Consider the following 21,681-nt stretch of genomic DNA (forward strand, 5'->3'; position numbering starts at 1 on the left):
TTTTGTTTTTTGCTTTATTTATTTATTTATTTATGTATTTATTTATTTATTTAGTTTTCTTTCTTCTGTTTTAAGGCAAGGTCTTATCCAGTCTCCAACCACAAATTGTAGTCCTTCTGCTTCAGCTTCCTGGGTGATTAAATTACTGTATTGATAGTAGAAATTGCCAAAATAACCCAGGATTTGTTGCTATGGCTATAGCACATACAGTGCTAAAGAATGGTTTTCTGTACCTGGTAAATCCTATTGCTTTCTTCCTATTTACAGTGCTTTGAAGTGGGTTCTTTGGAGAATGGCATCGTTGACTCACGTGCTACATCTCATTTGAAAGAGTATCGTGGAGGTGAGTGTTTTTGATGTTAAGAAAATATAAAGCAGACAAATTTTAAGCACTTTGACTAGAAAGTTAATTTCTTGTTTAAAATGATGAACCCATACAATTATAGTTTTGAGACTTTCTAGACAGTATGCTTTCTGAAATCCATAAGATTCTATTTAGTCTTACACTGTTACCAGTTAAATGAAGTTAAAGTTTTTTTAGTATGAAAATATTTGGACCAATTGTGAAATATCAGTTCCTCCTTAATTTCCTCAAGTAGTCTAACTCTCCAGGTTGTACCATTAATTTCATAGCATTGATCCCGTTTTGATTTTTGTGGTAGAAAATGTCCAGTGTATGGAGCTGGAGAAATGGCTCAGTAGTTAAGAGCACTGCCTGTTCTTCCAAAGGTCCTGAGTTCAATTCCCAGCCACCACATGGTGGCTCACAACCATCCGTAAGGGGATCTGGTGCCCTCTTCTGGCCTGCAGGCATACATGCAGACAGAATACTGACAATACTGTATACATAATAAATAAATCTTTAAAAAAAAAAAAAAGGAAAATGTCCAGTGTAGTTTGAGAGGAAAATCGTAAATTATCTGAGTTGTCCTACACAAATTGTTTAGCTTGTTTGTTTACAACATCTAAATTGACTTTAGTTTCTTTGGGTATAAATGTGACTGTTTTTCAGATAGCGTATGCTTGAAAAAGAGAGGGTATGTTTGATCCTTTTCTGTTGTAGTTGTGTCTTTCATTCTTTTTCTGTTCCCACTATAATGCTTCCTCCCTATAAACCCCAGCTGCTTTCATCTTTTTTTGTTGTCTGTTTTCCATAACACAATTATTTCAGTTAGCTTCCTGCTTGGACATACGTGGGGTGTCATTGACTAGAGATGGGAAGTTATAGTAACTGTACTCCTAAAGAAAACTACTCTCTCTCTTTTCCCTCAGCTGTAATGTCTTTCACTCGTTCCTTAGGGAAAGGTGAGGTCTTATACATCCCCTAGTTCATAATGAATTGTTGACAGAATCCATTTGTCTCCTGTGCACAGCTACTATGAATTCATGAAGAGAATGGTCGTGCCATCTCTAGGAGACAGTCTAACAGCATTCTTCCTTTCCCTGGCTCTTACAATTACAGAATTGTTCTTTATTTCACAGTATTCCCCAGTCTTTAGTGGGGTTCATGTAGATGTACTGTTTAGGCCTGGGTACTCAAAAGCCACCTATTTTCAGCACTTTGACCTGTTATAATTGCCTTTATTAACCACTGCCTACTGCAAGAAAAATCTCTGCTCAAGGCTGAAAGCAGCATTAATCTATAGATATAAACATAGGCATTTAGAAAGTAGCTTGGCAACATGTTATACAGCAATAAACTAGGTGTTTCCCTCCTCCCCTCCTAGGCATGTGACCTTCCTAGTCAAAAGCTTTTGATTAGCTTCACAGTACCAATTATAAATACCATCCAATGGAGCAGGCCTCAGATCCATTCAGAAAGTGACTGTTGCTCCATTAGACTAGTCATGCCACTATTGCATCGGTGGACATATCTTGTTTGTCAGGTTTATAGCTTCCCTAGCACTGTAATGGGACCTTTTAGCATAATGAAAGCTGGCTAACGTGGAGGGAGCTTACCACTCAGTTCCAGTTTGAATCCTCATTTTCCTGACCCTGAATTGTTTGTAGCCCTGACTGGCCTTGAACTCATTTTGTAGACCAGGCTGTAGTGTGTTTGCTTGCTTGTTCCCTAGTTCCTTTCTTCCTCTTTTTAGATATAGCTGACAGGGTCTCTTTATATAGCCCTGGCTGTACTGAAACTGGATGTAGACTAGCTGACACCACAGAGATCTGCCTGCCTCTACCTCTCAAATGCTGGAATTGAAGGGGTGTATTGCCAGGCCTGTTCCCTGTAGTGACTTTTAAGGGCTTGATTTTCTTTTATTTGAAATTCCACAGACTATTCCGGTTTTAGAATCATTATTGAATTGTCACTTCAAAATTGAGCACATGACACTAGATACGCTCTGTTGGCAAAATCTTAGATGTGCATTTCTGAGACCATGATCCATGATTCTTAAGTGTATTATCATACATGTTGGTTGATTTTAGTCATGGGCAGTTAGGAACACCTGTTCATCAGTTTGCTTGCTTTTTTTTTTTTTTAAGGTTAGAGATAATGTCAACTAGCTCATTGTTTAAGAGCATGGATTGCTCTTCCAGAGGACCTGGGTCAATTCCCAGCACCCATATGGCAGCTCACAGCTATCTTTAATTATAATTCCAGGGAACCCTACACCCTCACCCAGACATACATGCAAGCAAAACACCAATGCACACTAAAAAATAGGTAAATAAATAAACTTATAAGCTTTGTCCTTTGCTAATTTCATTTACATGATTGAGTGCATGAGGATTTTATATCTATAGCTGGGCAAAGTAGTACACACCTGTGATCCCACTACTTGATAAGATGAAATGGGAATTTCTGTGAGTTAAAGGCCAGCCATAACTACATAATAAGACAAATCAAAACAAACAAAAAAAAACCAAATATTTTCTTTTTTCTTGGATACAGTTTCCAGAAATTCTTAACTCACGATAGAGCATTTACCCAGCATGCATGAGGCATGAGTTCTCTTCTTAGTACCTTCAAGTAAAAAGAACTCTACGTTAACTCTTCTCTTAGTCTTGAATATTATTAACTCTAGTAAAGTCTTATCCCCATAAAGCAGTCAGAAACAGTAGCATTGATAATAGCTTCATTGGTTAACTAGCATGAATGTCTTGGAACTTTTTATTTTTTAAAAAGATTCCTCCCACTCTAGTTTTTAGTACTTTAAAGTAGATTTTTTTTTAAAAGTAGATTTTAAGAGCACATAAAGGTTAAACACAAAGGCCTAGTGAGCTCGAGCCCAGCTGCGTCCACAGATCAAGTTCTAGGAAACTGTCTAGAAAAAACAAAAATAAAAACAATATCAAGAATGTGAAGCAAAAATGATAAGATGAAATTTTGGTGTCCGCAACCATAGTTTTTCTCTTTAAACTAATTATTTACAGCCAGATTGGAATCCCCATTGTGCAAAATCAAGAACTGAACAGTATATACAAACTAGACAGTTAAATTTCTTTTTTAAAAGAAGATCTCAATGTGTAACCTTGACTGGAGTGCAACTTAGTTGATAGACCTGAATGGCCTCAAACCTCATGGAAATCAATCTGTCTCTGCCTCCCAGATGGTGGGATGAAATGCATGTGCTACCATGCAGGGCTAGTTAAGTGTTCTTCACAGACAATCTACACCCATTTGACTTAAACCCATCATACTTTCTACTATGTAATGTGATTTTTTTTTTAGACAAATCCTACTAGGTGGTGATTTTAATACCAAGTGTTTGTTCTTTTGAAGTATAAACTGGTTTTTAGCTGAATTAAGATTGCAGATCAGAGGTGGGAAAGATATCTTTAAAGGCTAAAGGCACTTGCTGTGTGTCTTTATAATCTTGGTTTGGTTGCCAGGACTCTCTGTGTTCTCTGTGCTTTAGCATGTCCTTGCCTACACATGCACATACGAACCATTTCTGACCAGATGATAGAATGTTTTTGAAGATACAGATCACTTTTAAGTACTGCATACAACATTACTATTATAATTATATGATATCCAAACAAATTTCACTACCAAATCCTTAAGTAGACGTCAGTCTAAAATGCTTATTAAATTACTCATAGGTATAAGTATAGGTTAAGATTTTCAAATCTATTTTTTGTCTTACTAAATGAAGAATGCCACAGTTATAGACTATACCAGAGAGCACGAGGTCATTAATCCTAACAACACGCTTCATTCCTGGGATCAGTGTCTAGGGACCTCCTTGAGTAGGCAGGCAGATCCCCCTTTAAGGAGAGACCTATTATGTGTAAGTCTGGTCAGTGTTAAGACACTTAGGCTTAGGGACTGCAGGTAGAGTGCTTGACTAATGTGCATGAAGCATCACAAGGTGTGCTGACACATGCCTATGATCTCAGCTTCTGGAAGATTCAGCAAGAAGGAGTGCCATTAGTCTGATGTCAGCCTGGGCCACAGAGTAAAACCCTGTTCTAGAACATCAGAAAAAAAATTCTAATGATAAGAGGATAAACTATGCAACTGTGGCACTAATTACAGTAGAAGAAAATGAGACAGCATAACTTAGTTCAAATGGGTACAGCGAAAGAAGGAATATTGTATAGTACTCGAGTTTAAAACATACTTTGGATAGAAAAAGCTGACCACAATTCCATTTTAAAAGTCTATAATAATATACTCATACAGGTGAGTTTTAAAGTAAAAGATGATGGGATTTTTTTTTTTTTTTTTTTTTTTGCATTCTATGAGTCTGGGCCTGAGTACTCTAAAATTATGGGAAAGTTATTTAAAATGGTGGAAACAGTGGTTGGAGAAGTAGTAAGTTTTATAAGTTAGAGCACTTATATTCTGTGAGATCCTGTATCAACACGTTCACCTTCAGTACCTCTGTCTTCAGTGAGTATCTGCACACACAAATAGAAAGAATGGGTATGATGGTTCGTGTTTCTAAGCATAGCCCTTAAGAGGCAGAGACAGATGGATTTCTGTCAGTTAAAGGCCAGCCTGGTCTACTTATCAAGTTCTAAGCCAACTAACGACATGTGAGACCCTGTCTCAAAAAAAAAAAAAAATGTGAATTACAGAAAATAGTGGATTCATTCCAAAATGAAATGGACCAAAGCTGGGCATGATTCTCCAATGTCTGGAAGCAAGCTACATGCCCTGAGCATCACCATAGCCAGGACTCAGGAGTGTTTTTCAGAATTCTTTATGAACCTTTAGAAGCTCTTGGAGCCAAGTATGAGACCAGGGAGATGTCTCTGAGAAAGCCTGGAGCAGCTGGGACACTTTCCCCCAGTGAGGTAGGCTCCAAGGTAAGCATGGGAAGCGGAAAGATTTACTTAGTACTAACACCTTGCTTCCTTAAGACAGCTAGTTACAAGAGAAAATTTTCGTGTTAATATATCATCACCATTATTAAATATTAAAACACTTAGTATATATCAAACATGGACAAGGTTTTATTTGGCACTGCTGAAAATAACTGAACAAGAAGCCACTACCTCAAAATGAGGTACAGAAATGGTATAGAAAAGGATGGTAGTAAACTCAGGCAGTAATTCCAGTTTACTTGATGCCCTTGGGCTCTATGTTTTAAGATCCAGCGATGTTTTAAGATTCAGTATTTGCTGAATTCATGTTAAAGTGATCTTGCATATTGAAGATATAGCTTATGTGGTACATATTATAGAACATCTCATGAAATGCCTGCTCTTAGAGTTTCTATAACAAAGAATTTAAATAGGAAACTGGAATTTCTTTGTCTAGTTCTGTTGGATGAGATTATATAGTCACTGTAATTGTTGAATATTAAAAGGTATACTACCACTCAATGATAATCTTAATTTAAGTCACAAAATGTAGGGAGATCACTTCCGTACCTCCATGAGACAAATTTTATCTTACCTGCTTTCTTTATGGCAAGGTCTTACACTTAAAGTCTGGACTTGTCTAGAACTTACTATGTATCTGGCTGAGCCTGGTTATAAACACATAAAAAATCTTTTTTTTTTTTTTTTAGCCTCCTTGAGTACTTGGTTTACATGTGTAAACCACTATTCCTGTCTCCCACCTTAATTTTCTGGCATTACAAATGCATGCCACCATACCCAGCATCTTTTACGTGGGTTCTAAGGATTGAACTCAGGTCATCATGCAAACAAGACAAATATTTTACTGACTGAGCTGTTCCCCCAGTCCCCATCTTAGTTCTTAACCTGTAGTGATAGAAGTTGTTTTTCCCAATCTAGAACCTAGGAACTAGAATTTTTTTCCTGCATGGTAAGTGCATTTCCTCTACATCTTGTCATAAAATGCAGTTACTTTCAATGAAAGATTTATTTGTATTTGTATGTATGTGTGTTTTGCCTGCATCTTTATATGTACATGAAGTCTCTTCCTCTCCCCCGTCTGCGCCAGCTCTCAGCCCATCCTCATGTGAGTGCACAGTTTTTGAGACAGGGTTTGTCTGTATAGACATGGCTGCCCTTTTTGTTGCCTCTGCCTCCAGAATACTAGGATTAAAGGTGTGCACCATCATGCATGGCACGTGTGTGCACACACACAAACACAATTTTCTCTTAGAGGTTGCCTTATGTAATCCAGGCTGCAGGTCAGGATGATCTGTGCACTCCTGATCCTTCTGTTTTTCAAGTGATGAGGTTTTAGAAATCTGTCAGTTTGCCTTGCTTGAGATTGCTTTAATTTTGTAAGCACAGATACAACATTTGCTTATTTATATTTGCACCTCAGGGGATAGTTGATTCTGTCCTTCTACCATGTTGATTTAAAGGCTAGTCTTAATCAGTGAGTCATCTCTCTGGCCCTAATTTTTTGTTTGTTTGTTTTTTTGTTTTTCGAGACAGGGTTTCTCTGTGGCTTTGGAGCCTGTCCTGGAACTAGCTCTGTAGACCAGGCTGGTCTCGAACTCACAGAGATCCGCCTGCCTCTGCCTCCTGAGTGCTGGGATTAAAGGAGTGTGCCACCACCGCCCGGCTCTGGCCCTAATTTTATTTTATGGCCTATACCTTTGCTATTCATGTCAGGCCCTGCTAAGAATCCCCACTAATTATGTAAAATTAAATGAAATCTATTTTAAATTTATTTACTTTCTTTTCTTGAGGTCAGGGTTTCTCTGTGTAGCCTCCACTGTCCTGGAACTCACTCGTAGACCAGGCTGGCCTCAAACTCAGAGAGATTACCTGCTTCTGCCTCCCAAGTGATAGGATCAAAGGTGTATTACCACTCCCTGGCAGAAACTTCTTTTTTTTTTAATATTTATTTATTTATTATGTATACAATATTCTGTCTGTATGTATGTCTGCAGGCCAGAAGAGGGCACCAGACCTCATTCCAGATGGTTGTGAGCCACCATGTGGTTGCCGGGAATTGAACTCAGGACCTTTGGAAGAGCAGGCAATGCTCTTAACCACTGAGCCATCTCTCCAGCCCCCCAGAAACTTCATTTTTCACTTTAGAGAAAACCTTTATGGCTGGGCGGTGGTGGCGCACGCTTTTAATCCCAGCAGAGACAGGCAGATCTCTGTGAGTTCGAGGCCAGCCTGTTCTACAAGAGCTAGTTCCAGGACAGGCTCCAAAGCCACAGAGAAACCCTGTCTCGAAAAAAAAAAAAAGAGAGAGAGAGAGAGAATACCTTTATGTAGGATAGTATATTGACAAACAATTTCAATTGAAGTATTTGTAACATGAAAATTGATTCAAGGGCTGGAGAGATTGCTCAGTGGTTAAGAGCACTGACTGTTCTTCCAGAATACCATGGTTCAATTCCCACCATGCACATGGCAGCTTACAACTGTCTACAACTTCAAGAAATGACACTAATATACATGCAGGCAAAATACTGATGCACATAAAATGAAAATAAATAATTTTTTATAAAAAGAAAATTGATTCAACATACATCAGCAACATTTTATAGACTTTAAGAACGTCCTTTTAGGCTAGAGAGATGGGTCAATGGTTAAGATTTCTTGCTGCTCTTACAAGATGATCTGAAATAGGTTTCTAGCACCCATTTAAGACCGTTTACAACTGCATATAATTTTAGCTCCAGGAATATTCACCATCCTTTTCTGGCCTTCCTAGGCACTACATGTACAAATACTGAAGTATACATAAACACATTTTATATTTTTGAAAGTTATTATGTTTTATTGCTATTTCTTTCTTTCTTGGACTTTTCTGTTAAGTTATTGTAATTAAGTTACAATAAAACCATAGCTATAGTTGTTGAAAATAAATTCTAGTTTTTAGCTTTATGTCTTAAGTAATAGTTTTTTAAATAAGATAAAACCTATTACTGCTGGGGGTGATGGTACACACTTTAATCCCAGTAAAGGCAAGTGGATCTCTTTGAATTCATGGCCAGCCTGTACCACAGCCAAGAGGGAGTCTGTCTCCCAAAAATAGTCCAATAAGTAATTTATTTATTTACATCTGCTTTAGTATTCTAGACACTTCAGTTATAAGTAGATTCTGAGTTAGGTATTACTTTACCATAGCTTTTAAGGATCCTTAATTTAAGGCTGAAAGTTGCTGGACATATATTTGAGTAGCTAGCTATTAGGTAACATTTGTTTTTCTTTTGTAGGCACAACCAAGATATTTGATAAACCAAGGAAGCGAAAACGACAAAGGCATGTTACAGCCAGAGTACACTATAAAAAAGTGAGAAAGGACGGCTCCTCAAAAGAGGCTTCACGCTCGGAGGTATCACTCAGTTCCTCACCTTTCCACCTTCCACAGAGAATCACCTTCCACACTAGACGGCCCATCCTCTCCCTTGAAGATTTAAAGAATCTTGACTTATGGAGAGCCCAGTCCTAGCAAAGTACAAAGTGCAACTGTGGATAATGGCCCCTTTGCTTGAGATAGCAGATACATTATATATGTGTTGCCTTAATAAGTGAAGTTGTTCTAAAACTGGAGAGTACAGTCTAAGTAACCAAATAATATGAATGAACCTAGATAGTGCCCCATAAAAGTTCAGACTGCTGTAGGTAGGGGGAAATTCCATATGCTTATTTACTGACCATCAGTTGCTTAGTTTGGGATGTTTATAAACATCAGCTCTTGAAAAGCATTTAAAGCTGTCTTTACAGAGCTTTTGAATTCAAGTTAAAAATAGAATTAGATCCAGTTTTTGAGCATCACAGATGCTGCTGAGTGTTTTCTTTCTAATTTGCATAGAATGCCCAAGGGGGCATTGCCTAGGAAACACACGGATCTGGAGGACAAATAAGTAATCAAATAAACTTAAGAATGTTTTCTCTCCCTTAGTGAAACCTTTAAGTGGAACAGCTCAAAAAGTTCCAGTGGAAAAGCCTCAGAGCAGTTAGTGGCAGGGCATGAGGCGCCCACTACCCGTCCAATCACAGCAGGGTTAGAACTAACATTGCATGCAGTCCGCCCGCGTGATTGGCTGAACATCTGTAAGTGCTTGATGGCTAGACAAATAGCAGCCCAGAGGGAGGAGGGGGTCATATGGAGGAGACATCAATAATACAGATGTGGGGTGTTATTTTTTTCTCTGCAAGGGAGAACTGATGATCCACAGGACTGCTGCCAGCCCCAAGGAGATTCTTGAAGATGGTGTAGAACATGATCCTGGGATGTCTGCATCCAAAAAATTGCAGGGTGAACGCGGTGGAGGAGCAGCACTCAAGGAGAATGTTTGTCAGGTAGGGAATGTTTGTCTCATTTTTGTTGCATGTGTACTTTTTGAGAAACCCCCTTTATCTCTTAAAAGCCCTTATCTTGGTTAGAGAAAATGGTTATGGATGATTCCTGAGGAGTTTCTTCTTTTTTTTTTAAAGATTTATTTATTTATTATGTATACAACATTCTGCTTCCATGTATGCCTGCACACCAGAAGAGGGCGACAGATCTCATTACAGATGGTTGTGAGCCACCATGTGGTTGCTGGGAATTGAACTCAGGACCTCTGGAAGGGCAGTCAGTGCTCTTACCCTCTGAACCATCTCTCCAGATCCTTGAGTTTCTTTCAGGCTATAATTCTTTTGTCTCTTTTGAAAAGCAAAGAGAAGGAATTAGTTGACTATTGGTTACAGTCTCTCCTTGTGGCCTATGAGTATATACCTCCAGAAGCAGAGCATCCTGGAATCAGACCTAATTGTTTTGAGTCCTAACTGTTGTGCTGATTATTTGTGAGGTGTTTCTGTGGCTTTGAGTTATCAGTTCCTTGGTTTACCTTTGCAAATTCTTAAAATCTGTCATTATGAAAACCTGGTGCTTGGTGTATATGTGTGTACATATGGGTGGATGTGCAGGTGCAGGGTGGGCATAACATATGGAGGTCAGAGGACAGCTTTGAGTGGAGATCCTCAGGTGACCAACACTTTTTGTTTGAAATGGAGCCTGTCATTTGGCCTGGAACTGAGACATTGGCCATGCTGACTCAACCATGAGCATCCAGAGGATGGGTCTGTGTGTCATTTCTCATGTCTTACCACTGCTGGGTACAAGCACACTGCTATGTGGGCTGCTTGAATTTGAACTCAGGTCTCTTGCTTGCAAGTCAAGCGTGTTAGTGATTGATTAACTTTCTTTGCTGCTGTATTTATTTGTTGTTAGGTTTTTCTTTTCTTTTTGAGATGAAATCTTACTTAGTAGCTGTAGCTGGCATGGAACTTCGTGTGTTGACCAGGCTGGGCTCAAATTCATGCTTCCTTTGGGCTCCCTGCTGTCTGGGCACTATTTTTTATTTATTTGTTTGTTTGTTTGTTTTTGGTTTTTCAAGACAGGGTTTCTCTGTGGTTTTGGAGCCTGTCCTGGAACTAGCTCTTGTAGACCAGGCTGGTCTTGAACTCACAGAGATCCGCCTACCTCTGCCTCCCGAGTGCTGGGATTAAAGGCATGCGCCACCACCGCCCGGCTGCCTGGGCACTATTGTTTTTCATTGAAACAACTAAAAAGTAAAACAGGTCCAGGCTATGTTGCTGTGATAGATGCAGTTTTATCCCATTGTCTCTTCGTTGCATTTTTCTCTGTTACATGAAGAATATCTAGGGGCTGAAGAGATGGTTAAGAGCGCTCGCTGTTCATCCAGAAGTCCTGAGTTCAGTTCCCAGCAACCGCATGGTGGCTCACAACCATCTGTAATGAGATCTGTCGCCCTCTTCTGGTGTGCAGGCATACATGGAAGCAGAATGTTGTATACATAATAAATGAATAAATCAATAAATCTTTTCTTTAAAAAATGTCCACCTGAACCAGGCCAGAGACAGACAGGCAGGTCTCTGAGTTCAAGGCCAGCCTGGTATAGACAGTGAGTTCTAGGACGACCCCTGTCTCTTTGGAATGGAGGTGGAGTGGGGCTTTCCATATTTGGACTAATTCCCAAATGCAGTATTGATCCTGAAAAACAGTTCTGCTCATTAATCATTGATAAAACAAGTCAGAATGTAAATGCATTTTACACCGATCATTAAAAGACAATGTTTGTCACTTTAGACGGGATTCACGTTTAGTCCTAGCACTCAGAAGACCGAGCCAGCCTGGTAGTCTACATAGTGAGTTCCAAGCCAATGAGGGACTATACAGTGAGACCCTTGCCTTTAAAAAAAAAAAAAAAAGCTTGGTGTGATTACACCCATCTATAATTCCAGCATTTGGGAGGGAGATATAGACAAAATGACGTTCATGGCCATTTTAAGCCACATATGGGGATAGTAGGTACAAAGGGCAGCCCTGTGGTCCAGGCTTGCTGTATTGATGTGATGTGCATGCATGTATATTAGGACATACAGATCCTGATATAAACTATTTGTGGCACTTCCTTTGTCAAGTGTCGAGTTCAAAAGTAAATGATATGGTTAATTAACCCAACTAAGCAGTTGTGGTAAACCATGTAGTTAATTTGAATAACATATTCAGTTTGTACTGTAATTGACATTTTTATGTTTTAAACTGAATGTGTGTGCTTACTATATGAAAACTGTTCATTGGCCCTCTATGTATGTATGTACATATACAAAACGAATTTTTGTTTTGTTTTGTGAGTAATAGATAATAGGGAAGTCAAGGTAAGAATGATAAACTCTACCTGTCTCCCTAACATTTTCCTACTTGTTTATTTAGGTGACCAAGACCTTTTGTTTCTTTTATTCCCCCACCCACCTGTAGACCAGGCTGGCCTAGAACTAGAGATCCACCTGCCTCTGCCTCCCTTGTACTGGGATTAGAGGCGTTTCTTTTGATTTTTTTTTTAATAGATAGTAGATTTTGGTTTCTGTGGACTAAATCAATTGTATAGATGAAAAAATACTTTGGGAAAGTTTGTTTATATTGTTATGTAATGGTTAATAGTTGAGTCTGTACTGAATATAGATTTATTTGGAGGGGTATACATATGAGTCTATGTTCAGGTGTTTGTATTTCATGGCTGTGTTCTTGTATATACATGCCTATGCATGGTGGATGCCATAAGTCGAATGTAGAGTGTTCTCCCCCCTTTGAGACAAGGTCTCTTTATGTAACCCTGGCTGACCTGAAACTCTGTATAGACCCAGCTGTCCTGGAACTCACTGAGATCCCTCTGCCTCTGTATTGGGATTCGGTCTGTGCACCACCATGCTCAGTTCTGTCCATTTTTATTTTTGAGGCAGGGTCTGTTACTGGAATTCAGAACTTGATGTTTAGGTAGGCAGCCTGGCCAGAAGGATCAAGAAATCCAGCATGAACTTGCAGTGTGCACCACCGTGCCTAGCTTTTTTTTTTTTTCTTAAATATATATATATATTTATTTATTATTTATTATGTATACAATATTCTTTCTGTGTGTATGCTTGCAGGCCAGAAGAGGGCACCAGACCTCATTACAGATGGTTGTGAGCCACCATGTGGTTGCTGGGAATTGAACTCAGGACCTTTGGAGGACCAGGCAATGCTCTTAACCGCTGAGCCATCTCTCCAGCCCCATGCCTAGCTTTTTACATAGGTTTGGGGAATGCGCTTGTTTTCTCATGCTTGCAGAGCAACCTCTTCACGAACTGAGCCATCTCCTCAGCCTCATTACTCAGTTTTTCAAGGAACAACTATTTACACAGCATGTATGCTATAAAAGATTAGAGTTTATAAGTGTTTTAAAGTATACAAGAAGATTGTGTATACAATATACAGTTTTTGTTGTATGAAAGACATGGGTATTCACAGATTTGGTATGGGGGTTTCCTAGTTGATGGTATCAGGCTAATTTTTTTCTACTTTTTTTGTTGTTGTGAATCTTGTAGATACAATGGGATTAAAAAGAAACATTGGGAATTTCCAAGGTTTTCATAATTAGATATAATATCCTCATTTCATAAGGCTCTTTTTCCTTTTAGTGATACCATGTCTTCATGAGACTGTCTATGTCAGTGATGTTATGTCCCTCTTCCTGGTGGGCCCAAAGCTTTGTGTTTAGTTCCCAATGAGAGGGACAAAAAGATAAGGGGTGAGAAGTGTTATATTTTTTTATAAAGTAATTTGATATATATCTCAAAGGGCTCTTATTTTGGTACTGTTAGGACCCAAGTCCAATTGGCTGGTATTGCCTCCTGCGCGGCTGTCTGGTTTGTCTCCTCTTAGCTTTGTTCTTGAATTCGTTTTCCAGTAACCAGCTATAGGAATCTTTTAAAAAATGAACACCTGAGTTCAACCCTCACTTAGCAAAGCTCTCCAATGGATCATCTTTGCAATTAGATTAAAATCTGAAATTATTGACCTCCTCCCTTTTTTTTATGTCATTTACTGCCAGTTATGACCTGTCTTCACTTCAATAAAGTAACAGTGTCTTTCAGTCATTTTCCTCCCTGTGGGCTTTTTACTTGCTACCTTCCTTTGTCATAGCCTACTGTGAACTTTCAGACCCTGACCTAAGATGTCATCCTCATAAACAAAGCCAAGTTAGCTATTTGAATTCTCTGCCTAATACTAATTGATATTGATCATTTTCTGAACTCTTTCCTGTGTTGTTATTATTAGTGTTAATTACCAACTTGGCAGGATTTGGAATCACCTCCCAGGTACTTCTGTGAGGGATTGTTTATTCTGTGGTCTTACCTCTAAGGAATTATCTTGATTAGCTTAATGAATTGAAGTGGGGAAATTTGCCCATTGTGAATGGTGCCATTCCCTTGGCTGAGGATCCAGACTGTGAGCTAGGCTAAAGCAGTTCATTGCTCTCTGATTTCTCATTTTGGACGATGTTTGACCAGCTGGATCAAGCTCCTGCTATCTTGACCTCTCCACCAGAGTAGACCATATCTTGAACTATGAACCAGAACAAACCTTTCTCCCTTAAATTGCTTTTGTCAGGGTATTTTATCAGAGCAACAAGAACAATAACTAAGACAACTATTGTTTTCATTTGTTTGTGTCGTCTGTCCCCATAAAAACCAGAGAACTTTTTGTGCTTGGCATATAGGAGGTAATTATTAATATTAGTTGAAGAAGTGATGGAATTTCACAGATTTTTTTCTTTGCTGTTGATCTTATGAGGACTCTTCATTTGGGAGTTTTCTAAAGTCTTTCTACAGACAAATCTCTATTCCTTTACAGAACTGTGAAAAACTGGGTGAGCTGTTACTATGTGAAGCTCAATGCTGTGGGGCTTTCCACCTGGAGTGCCTTGGCCTAACTGAGATGCCGCGAGGAAAATTTATCTGCAATGAGTGTCGCACAGGTAAAGTAGATGATGTCGGAATTTTAGTTTTTTTAGGACAAAGGTGTATTGAAGATGCCACTTTCTGACAACAGGGAGCTTATTGTACATGCAGATGTGGGTACTGTGAGGTCCTAACCCTCGAGGAATCTTACAGAATAATAGAATTGCCTTTATCATTCTGAAATGAACTCTGAATAAACTGATCCCAAGGTAAAGCTATGTTTTTAAGAGTTGCATATAAATCAAACAGTGTGTAGTACTTTCTGTGTGACTCAAGTGTGGTAATGTCTTTGAGACCCATCTGTGTTAAAAAGGGTATGTCAGTAGATCATCTTTCCACCCTTCCTTCTCCACTCTGCTCTCCCTCTTCCTCACACCATAGCCCAGGCTTGCTTTGAGCTCATTCTTTCTGCTTTGATCTCCTGAGTGTTGGGATTGTAGGTGTAAGCCAACATTTCTGTTTAGCTTACTCTTTCTTAAAATACCTGTGTTGAGGTGTATATAGCATACACTGAGCTAGCCCATGTAATCAGGAAGATTATGAGCTTAAGACCTCTATGGGCTTACAGTATTAGATCCCTTTTTCTTTTCCTTGAGACAGGGGTTCTCCATTACCCTGAAGGAGACCAGGCTGGCCTCGAACTCAAAAAGAGGTGCCTGTCTCTACCTTCTAAGTTCTAAGAGTAAAGTCATGTGTCAAAACACCCAGCAAGATCCTTTTGTTTGATTGTGTGCGATATTGTGTTTATGTCTGTGTATATTCTTTTTTTTTTTTTTTTTTTTTTTTTTGTTTTTCGAGACAGGGTTTCTCTGTGGTTTTGGAGCCTGTCCTGGAACTAGCTCTTGTAGACCAGGCTGGTCTCGAACTCACAGAGATCCGCCTGCCTCTGCCTCCCAAGTGCTGGATTAAAGGCTTGCGCCACCACTGCCCGGCAGTGTGTATTCTTTTGTTACTATTAAATTTTGCAGTTTATGAGGGTTTTGCCTACATGCCTGGCTATGAATCACTTATGCCTGGTGTATGAGTAGGCTAGAAGAAGATGCATATCTACTGGAATTGGAATTTAAGCATAATTGTGAGCTACCTTGTGGATGCTGGGAAATAAAATTGTATCCTCGGGAAGAGCAGTTGGTGCTCTTAACTGCTGAGCCATTGCTGCAATCCCTTGAGATGCTATCTTGTGGGGGAGGGGGGGGACCCAGGCAGTGGTGGTGCATACTCAGCACTCAGGATGCAGAGCAGAGACAGGTGGAATTCTATGAGTTCAAGGCCAGCCTGGTCTACAGAGCGAGTTCTATGACAGGCTCCAAAGCTACAGAGAAACCCTGTCTCAGAAAATGAGTTTTAGATCCCAAGAATCTCTAAAAAAAATGACAACCTCAGTGAAAAATTTTCTCTTTGATCTTCCTGATTCCTGAACAGTGTTAATCCACTTGACCCATCTGTTTCACACCTGCTCAGACTTTAACTAAGTTTAGGCAGACAAAACTATGGCTAGCCATCCTTTACTGCATTAGCAGATTCCAGGGATTGTTAAGGAGGACTTCCTTATCTCTCATATTTCAGTGGCTGCCAAACAAAATGCTGTGTCTTGTCTTATGGTTGGAATATGTTTAATATAGCTGCAGAATGCATACCTTCAGCTACAGGAATTACATGAATGGCAAGGACTCTATGATCTTATTACCTTAACAGACAGTGTCCAGTTTGTCTTGAGGTCCATGATACAGATGAGGCAGGAATAACTTGTACAATAATACACAGCTGAATCATTGAAGGATTCAAATGTTACTTTATTAACTATATATTTCCATTTTTGAATATTCAGTGGAGGTTCAATCAAAAGAAAATAATGATCTTCAGGTTGTCCTGCAAGATATGTAAATATGAGTTCCTTCCATCTTTGCTTGTTGGAGTTTGGGGCTTTAATTTCTTCCAAGTCTAAGCAGTTTTATTTGGAGGGCAAAAATGTTTAACCTAACCCTGGACCCAAGATCTCTTCAGATGTCCTATAGACAAAATTCCTCTTGATTCAGGAGGCCTTACAGCCAGAAATGTAAGCAGCGGTCTTGAAAGCTGGCCTTCAACTCGATGCTTTCTTCCCTTCCACTAGAGCATCAGCTCTAGGCCCAGGACAAAAGCAAAAGAATTCTGAATGAGATTAGGAATCTTTCCCAAGTTGAGAGGATTCTGGATATTATGTGTAGAAAGCTTCTGTAGCATTGAAAAGATTTATTCAGATAGGGTGTTATCAGGACCTAGAAACACTGGTTGGTCTTAATAGAGATCAGGACAAAGAAAAAGGCGTGTTGTTTAGATGCACCTTTGCTTTCTGTCTGTATCACGGATGGGATCTTTCTGAGAATGCTAGCCACAATAGGGGAAAAAAAATAGAATAATAGATTTAGGCCTGAATCTTACACTGCCCTTTCCTGATGATACTGCTGTACAATGAATGCAAAATTTTATTCATAGAGATTGCAGAGTACAACAATCATTTTTAATGAAAAACATTTTGAAATTACATTGGGCCATAATCATTCCATCAAGCCATTGGAAATTGGTCCCTTTCCTGCATTTGTAAATTTTTGGGGTACTTCATCACCTCCTCTGAGCTTGATCACATGCTTTTTGCTGACTCCTTAGTAGCAATAAACTGTTTTCTTTTTTCTTTTTCTACTGTGTCTTAGTTTTGTGTATTTCATGCCAATCTACCACTGTCAGAATGTTCCACTGTTCTCCTTTTTCTGGTGTTTCTGCTACTACTCCCACTGCTGTTGTGATCAGTGGAGGTCCTATCCGTAGCTAGGGATGAGGGGAAGGGTTGAGGTAGAGATACTGTAACAAAAAAAGCAGCTGATGGATAACTGCTATCGTGTCTAAAGCACAGTTCTTTCTACACTCCCTGGAACTGTCTCCCCTCCCTCTTCTTCCTCTTCATCCAGCCCTTACCTTACAGTTCCTCCTCTCAATTTGCGTTTCCCTGGGAAGCCATTATAGCTCCAGTGCTGACACTTATATATATAAAATATCGATTCTTTGTTAATGTACAGTTTACAAACAGTTTCTTCTTCCCTGTGTTCACTGTTTCTTTTTAGGCGTTTGGAGTTTTTTATTTTTACCTTTTTTGGGGTTTTTTGTTTTTTTTTTTTCTGAGACAGAGTCATTTTGCAGTTCAACCTGCTCTCAAACTCAGTAAATGTTTCTAAATCCTGCCTCAGCCTCCCAAATGCTAAGATTATAGGTATGGGCCACCATGACTAGCTTTTTTACTGTGTTAAAATCTGATTTGCCTGTATTGATAAGATATTTCATTTGTATTTTAACAAAGCTTGCCTGACGATCAGAGTACAGAGCTAAGCCACTAGAGGCTAGGCAGTGGTGGCGCATGCCTTTGATTCTAGGACTCAGGAGACAGAGGCAGAGGAATCTCTGTTAGTTAAGGTCACCCTGAGCTACACAATATTGAATCTGTCTAAAAGAGAAACAGCTCACACAAAAGTGATCCCAGCACTTAGGATCCCACACCTTTAGTCCCAGCACGAGGGAGGTGGAGGCAGGAGTGATATGGCTGGGCCGGAGAGGAATATAAAGCGGGAAGAGACAGAAGTTCAGTGTAGTCTGTGGACAGGATCGCCCCTTTGGTCTGATCATTGGTAAAGAGGTAAAAAAAAAAAAAAAAAAAAAAAAGCCCACTTTGCTTCTCTGATCCTTCAGCTTTCCCACCCTAATATCTGACTCTGTGTTTTTATTATTAAAACCAATTAGAATTCGTGATACATTTGCCTGTGTTTTGTTTGCTTCTATTGTTAGGCTCACATCCAAAATGTCCTTTCCCTGACCATGTGGTCTCTTTGCCCTTAAACTTGTTTCAATCCTCTGTTTTGTTTTGTATTTTTTTTTCTTTGTTTTCAGTTGGTGGTTTACTGTGGTGTCCAGGCTGACCTTTAACTGATGCCTTCCTGATCCTTTGCATGTTGCTCCATCAATTATATTAGTTTTTGCCTTCTTTTGGCAGTCTTTGGAACTTTGGTTTATTTTATGGTTGTGGGGAGCAGAATCTGGGTTTTTGTGTATAGTAGACCAGCTCTACCACTGAGATATGTCCATCTGTCTTATGAGACATGATCTCAGGCTGACTACAAAATTCTCAATTCTCCAGGACAGCTCATTATTGTTGGTATTACAAGCATACACCATCATTATTCATGGCTCAGGATTTTTATTTGTAATTCTCTGGTAGGTTCATTGTCTTTTTTGTTTTGTTTTTGAAACAAGGTCTGCCTGGCGACGGTGGTGGTGCGCGCCTTTAATCCCAGCACTTGGGAGGCAGAGGCAGGTGGATTTCTGTGAGTTCAAGGCCAGCCTGGTCTACAAGAGCTAGTTCCAGGACAGGCTTCAAAGCTACAGAGAAACCCTGTCTCGAAAAACTTAAAAAAAAAAAAAAAAAAAGAAAAGAAAAGAAAGAAACAAGGTCTAACCCTGGATAGCCTTGAACTCAGAGATTTACTTGCTCAGATCGGATTTAAATTGTGCACTAACGTGCCATCTTTAGATTCATTTTCCTAATGTCTTCAAAGGAGCAGACATTTTAAGTTTTGATAGAAGTCTGGTTTGTCAACTTCTAGAAAGGTTTTTATTTTATATGTATTAGCGTTTTGCCTGCCTGTTGTCACATACTTACATATGTGTGTGTGTGTGTATGTTGTATGCCTGCAGACCTGTTGTCCTCAATGGCTAGGAGAGGACATTGGTTCCCCAGAGTTGGAGTTCGAGGTGATTTTGAGATGCCATATTATAGCTACTGGGAATTGAACCTCGGCCTTCTAGAAGGGAAATCAATGCGCTCTTAACCACTGTGCCATCTTTGGTCCCTGGTTTATCAACTTTCATTTGTATTATTTTATGTCATGTTTAAGAAATACAGCTTAACTCGGTGTCACTTTTTTCCAGTATATCTTCTGTGATTTTTATAGTTTCTGTCTTCGTATTTATGTGTATAATCTGTTTCATAGTAACTTGTATGTGTGATTTGAAGTATAGAGAAATTTCCATTTTTATTTTTTCTAGGCCTGGAAGTTAGATTCAGAGTCTTATGTAGGCTCAGCAATCAGTGTATCACTGTATCCTCAGCCTGAGACTGTATAAGGTATTCTGGGGGTGAGGGGCTGGCGAGATAACTGAGTGCTTAAGAGCACTCCCTGGCTGCTCTTCCAGAGGACCTACAGACCTGAGGTCCATTCCCAGCAACCCTTTACAGTGGAATCTAGTGCCTTCTTCTGGCATAACGACGTACATGCAGATAGAGCACTCATAAAAGTCTTTTTTTTCTCCTAAGATATTTTACCTGCTTCCAGACAGATAAAATGTATGAAGACCTTTTCTTACTTCATGGCTCTCTCTGCTCTACTGTAATAGGGGATCATCTCAGGTTTGCTTTTCAGTGCTGGCCTGTTCTCTTCCGCTATATCTCCAAAGCAGGGTTTCTCCCTCCCCTCCTGCTTCTTTCTTTCCTTAACTTTTCATTGTGTACATGGATAATGGTGGAACAAAAAGTTTGCATGTGTTCAGGTAGGAAGGTGGCTCAATCAATAAAATAATTGCCATACAAGTGTAAGGACCTGATTTTAGATTCCCAGCATCTGGTCAGGCAGGGCTATGTGTATCTGTAATCCCAGACACTGGGAGACAGACAGGTAGGTTTCTGGAGCTCACTATCTAGCCATCGTATGAGCATCAATAAGCCACAGTGTCTCAGAAAACAAGAGGGGCCGGGGGTGGGACTTAGTGAGTTTTCACAGAACCTGCCTTCATTCCCCTGCACCACATTGGGAAGCACACAGCTGTCTGAAACTCAAGTTCCAGGGTATCCAGCATCCTCTTCTGGCCTCACATAAATACACATACTCACAAATAAATCTTTTAAAAAAGTAAAAGGTAGAGACTGGGCAGTGGTGGCTTATGCCTTTAATCCCAGCACTCCCAGGTGAATGTCTATGAGTTTGAGGGCAGCCTGGTCTACAAAGTGAGTTTCAGGATAGCTAGAGCTGTTACACAGAGAAACCCAGTCTCAAAAAAACAAACAAACAAATAAAAATAAAAGGTAGAGAATGACTGAGGGACACCTCCCATGTCAACCTTAACATCCACTTAAAACATGTACATACCCGAAGAATCTATAAGTGTTTATTGAAGTCTTCTAACAGAACTTTGAAAAGAAAATCCAATATATTTTCAAGAGTTGTAGTATTCCTGGTTTTATTTTCAGATTTTTCCATATGTCTCAAAGGTATTCTTTGGGGGGGGAGGTTCGAGACAGGGTTTCTCTGTGGCTTTGGAGCCTGTCCTGGAACTAGCTCTTGTAGACCAGGCTGGTCTCGAACTCACAGAGATCCACCTGCCTCTGCCTCCTGAGTGCTAGGATTAAAGGCGTGCGCCACCATTGCCCGGCTCAAAGGTATTTTTTAAAAGATGGCTGGAGCGATGACTTAGGTTAAGAGCACTGGCTGTTCTACAGGTCCTGAGTTCAATTCTCAGTGACCACATAGTGACTCGTAACCATCCGCAGTGAGATCTGCACCCTCTTGACATGCATGCAGGTAGAACACTATATACAAAACAAATAATTCTAAATAAATAAATAAAACTCTTTTTAAAAAAACTGGCTGTGATAGTTTTGTCAACTTGAAACAATGTTGAATTATCTGAGAAGAGATAAGAATTGTACTGAACACAGGGGTACAAGCCTTTAATTCTAGCACTTGAGAGACAGAGAAGCAAGTGGATTTCTTAAGTTCAGATCTCAGAATTCCCCATAAAGCTTCACAGAAAATTGTCTAAATCTCCTTGACCTGTGGGCATATCTATAGGAAATTGCCCTAAGTTCATTGATGTGGCAAAATTCAGTCTAAAAGTGCATCACATGTATTCCTACTGTCTGCTCCTGACTGGACAACATTGACTATGTCAAGCTGCTGCCACCTTGCTGCCATGATAGACCATAATCTGAAATTGTAAGCTAAAATAGACCCTTTCTTCTATAGC

General features: G+C 39.6%; 1 protein-coding gene across 12 annotated transcripts in view; it reads left to right on the forward strand.

Annotated features, from left to right (window-relative positions):
* Nsd1 (nuclear receptor binding SET domain protein 1) overlaps positions 1-21,681 on the forward strand; it is a 112,559-nt gene that overhangs the window by 60,870 nt on the left and 30,008 nt on the right. For all 12 annotated transcript variants that reach the window (XM_050144058.1, XM_050144064.1, XM_050144057.1 and 9 more), the window contains 4 exons: positions 268-343; positions 8,562-8,680; positions 9,508-9,651; positions 14,531-14,654. In XM_050144058.1, the coding sequence (XP_050000015.1) occupies positions 268-343; positions 8,562-8,680; positions 9,508-9,651; positions 14,531-14,654 (463 nt within the window). The remainder of the gene's footprint in view (positions 1-267; positions 344-8,561; positions 8,681-9,507; positions 9,652-14,530; positions 14,655-21,681) is intronic.

The sequence above is a fragment of the Alexandromys fortis genome, unplaced genomic scaffold (genome assembly GCF_014885135.2).
Source record: "Alexandromys fortis isolate MF-2015 unplaced genomic scaffold, M_Fortis_MF-2015_v1.1 scaffold_1, whole genome shotgun sequence".
NCBI classification, from domain to species: Eukaryota; Metazoa; Chordata; class Mammalia; order Rodentia; family Cricetidae; genus Alexandromys; species Alexandromys fortis.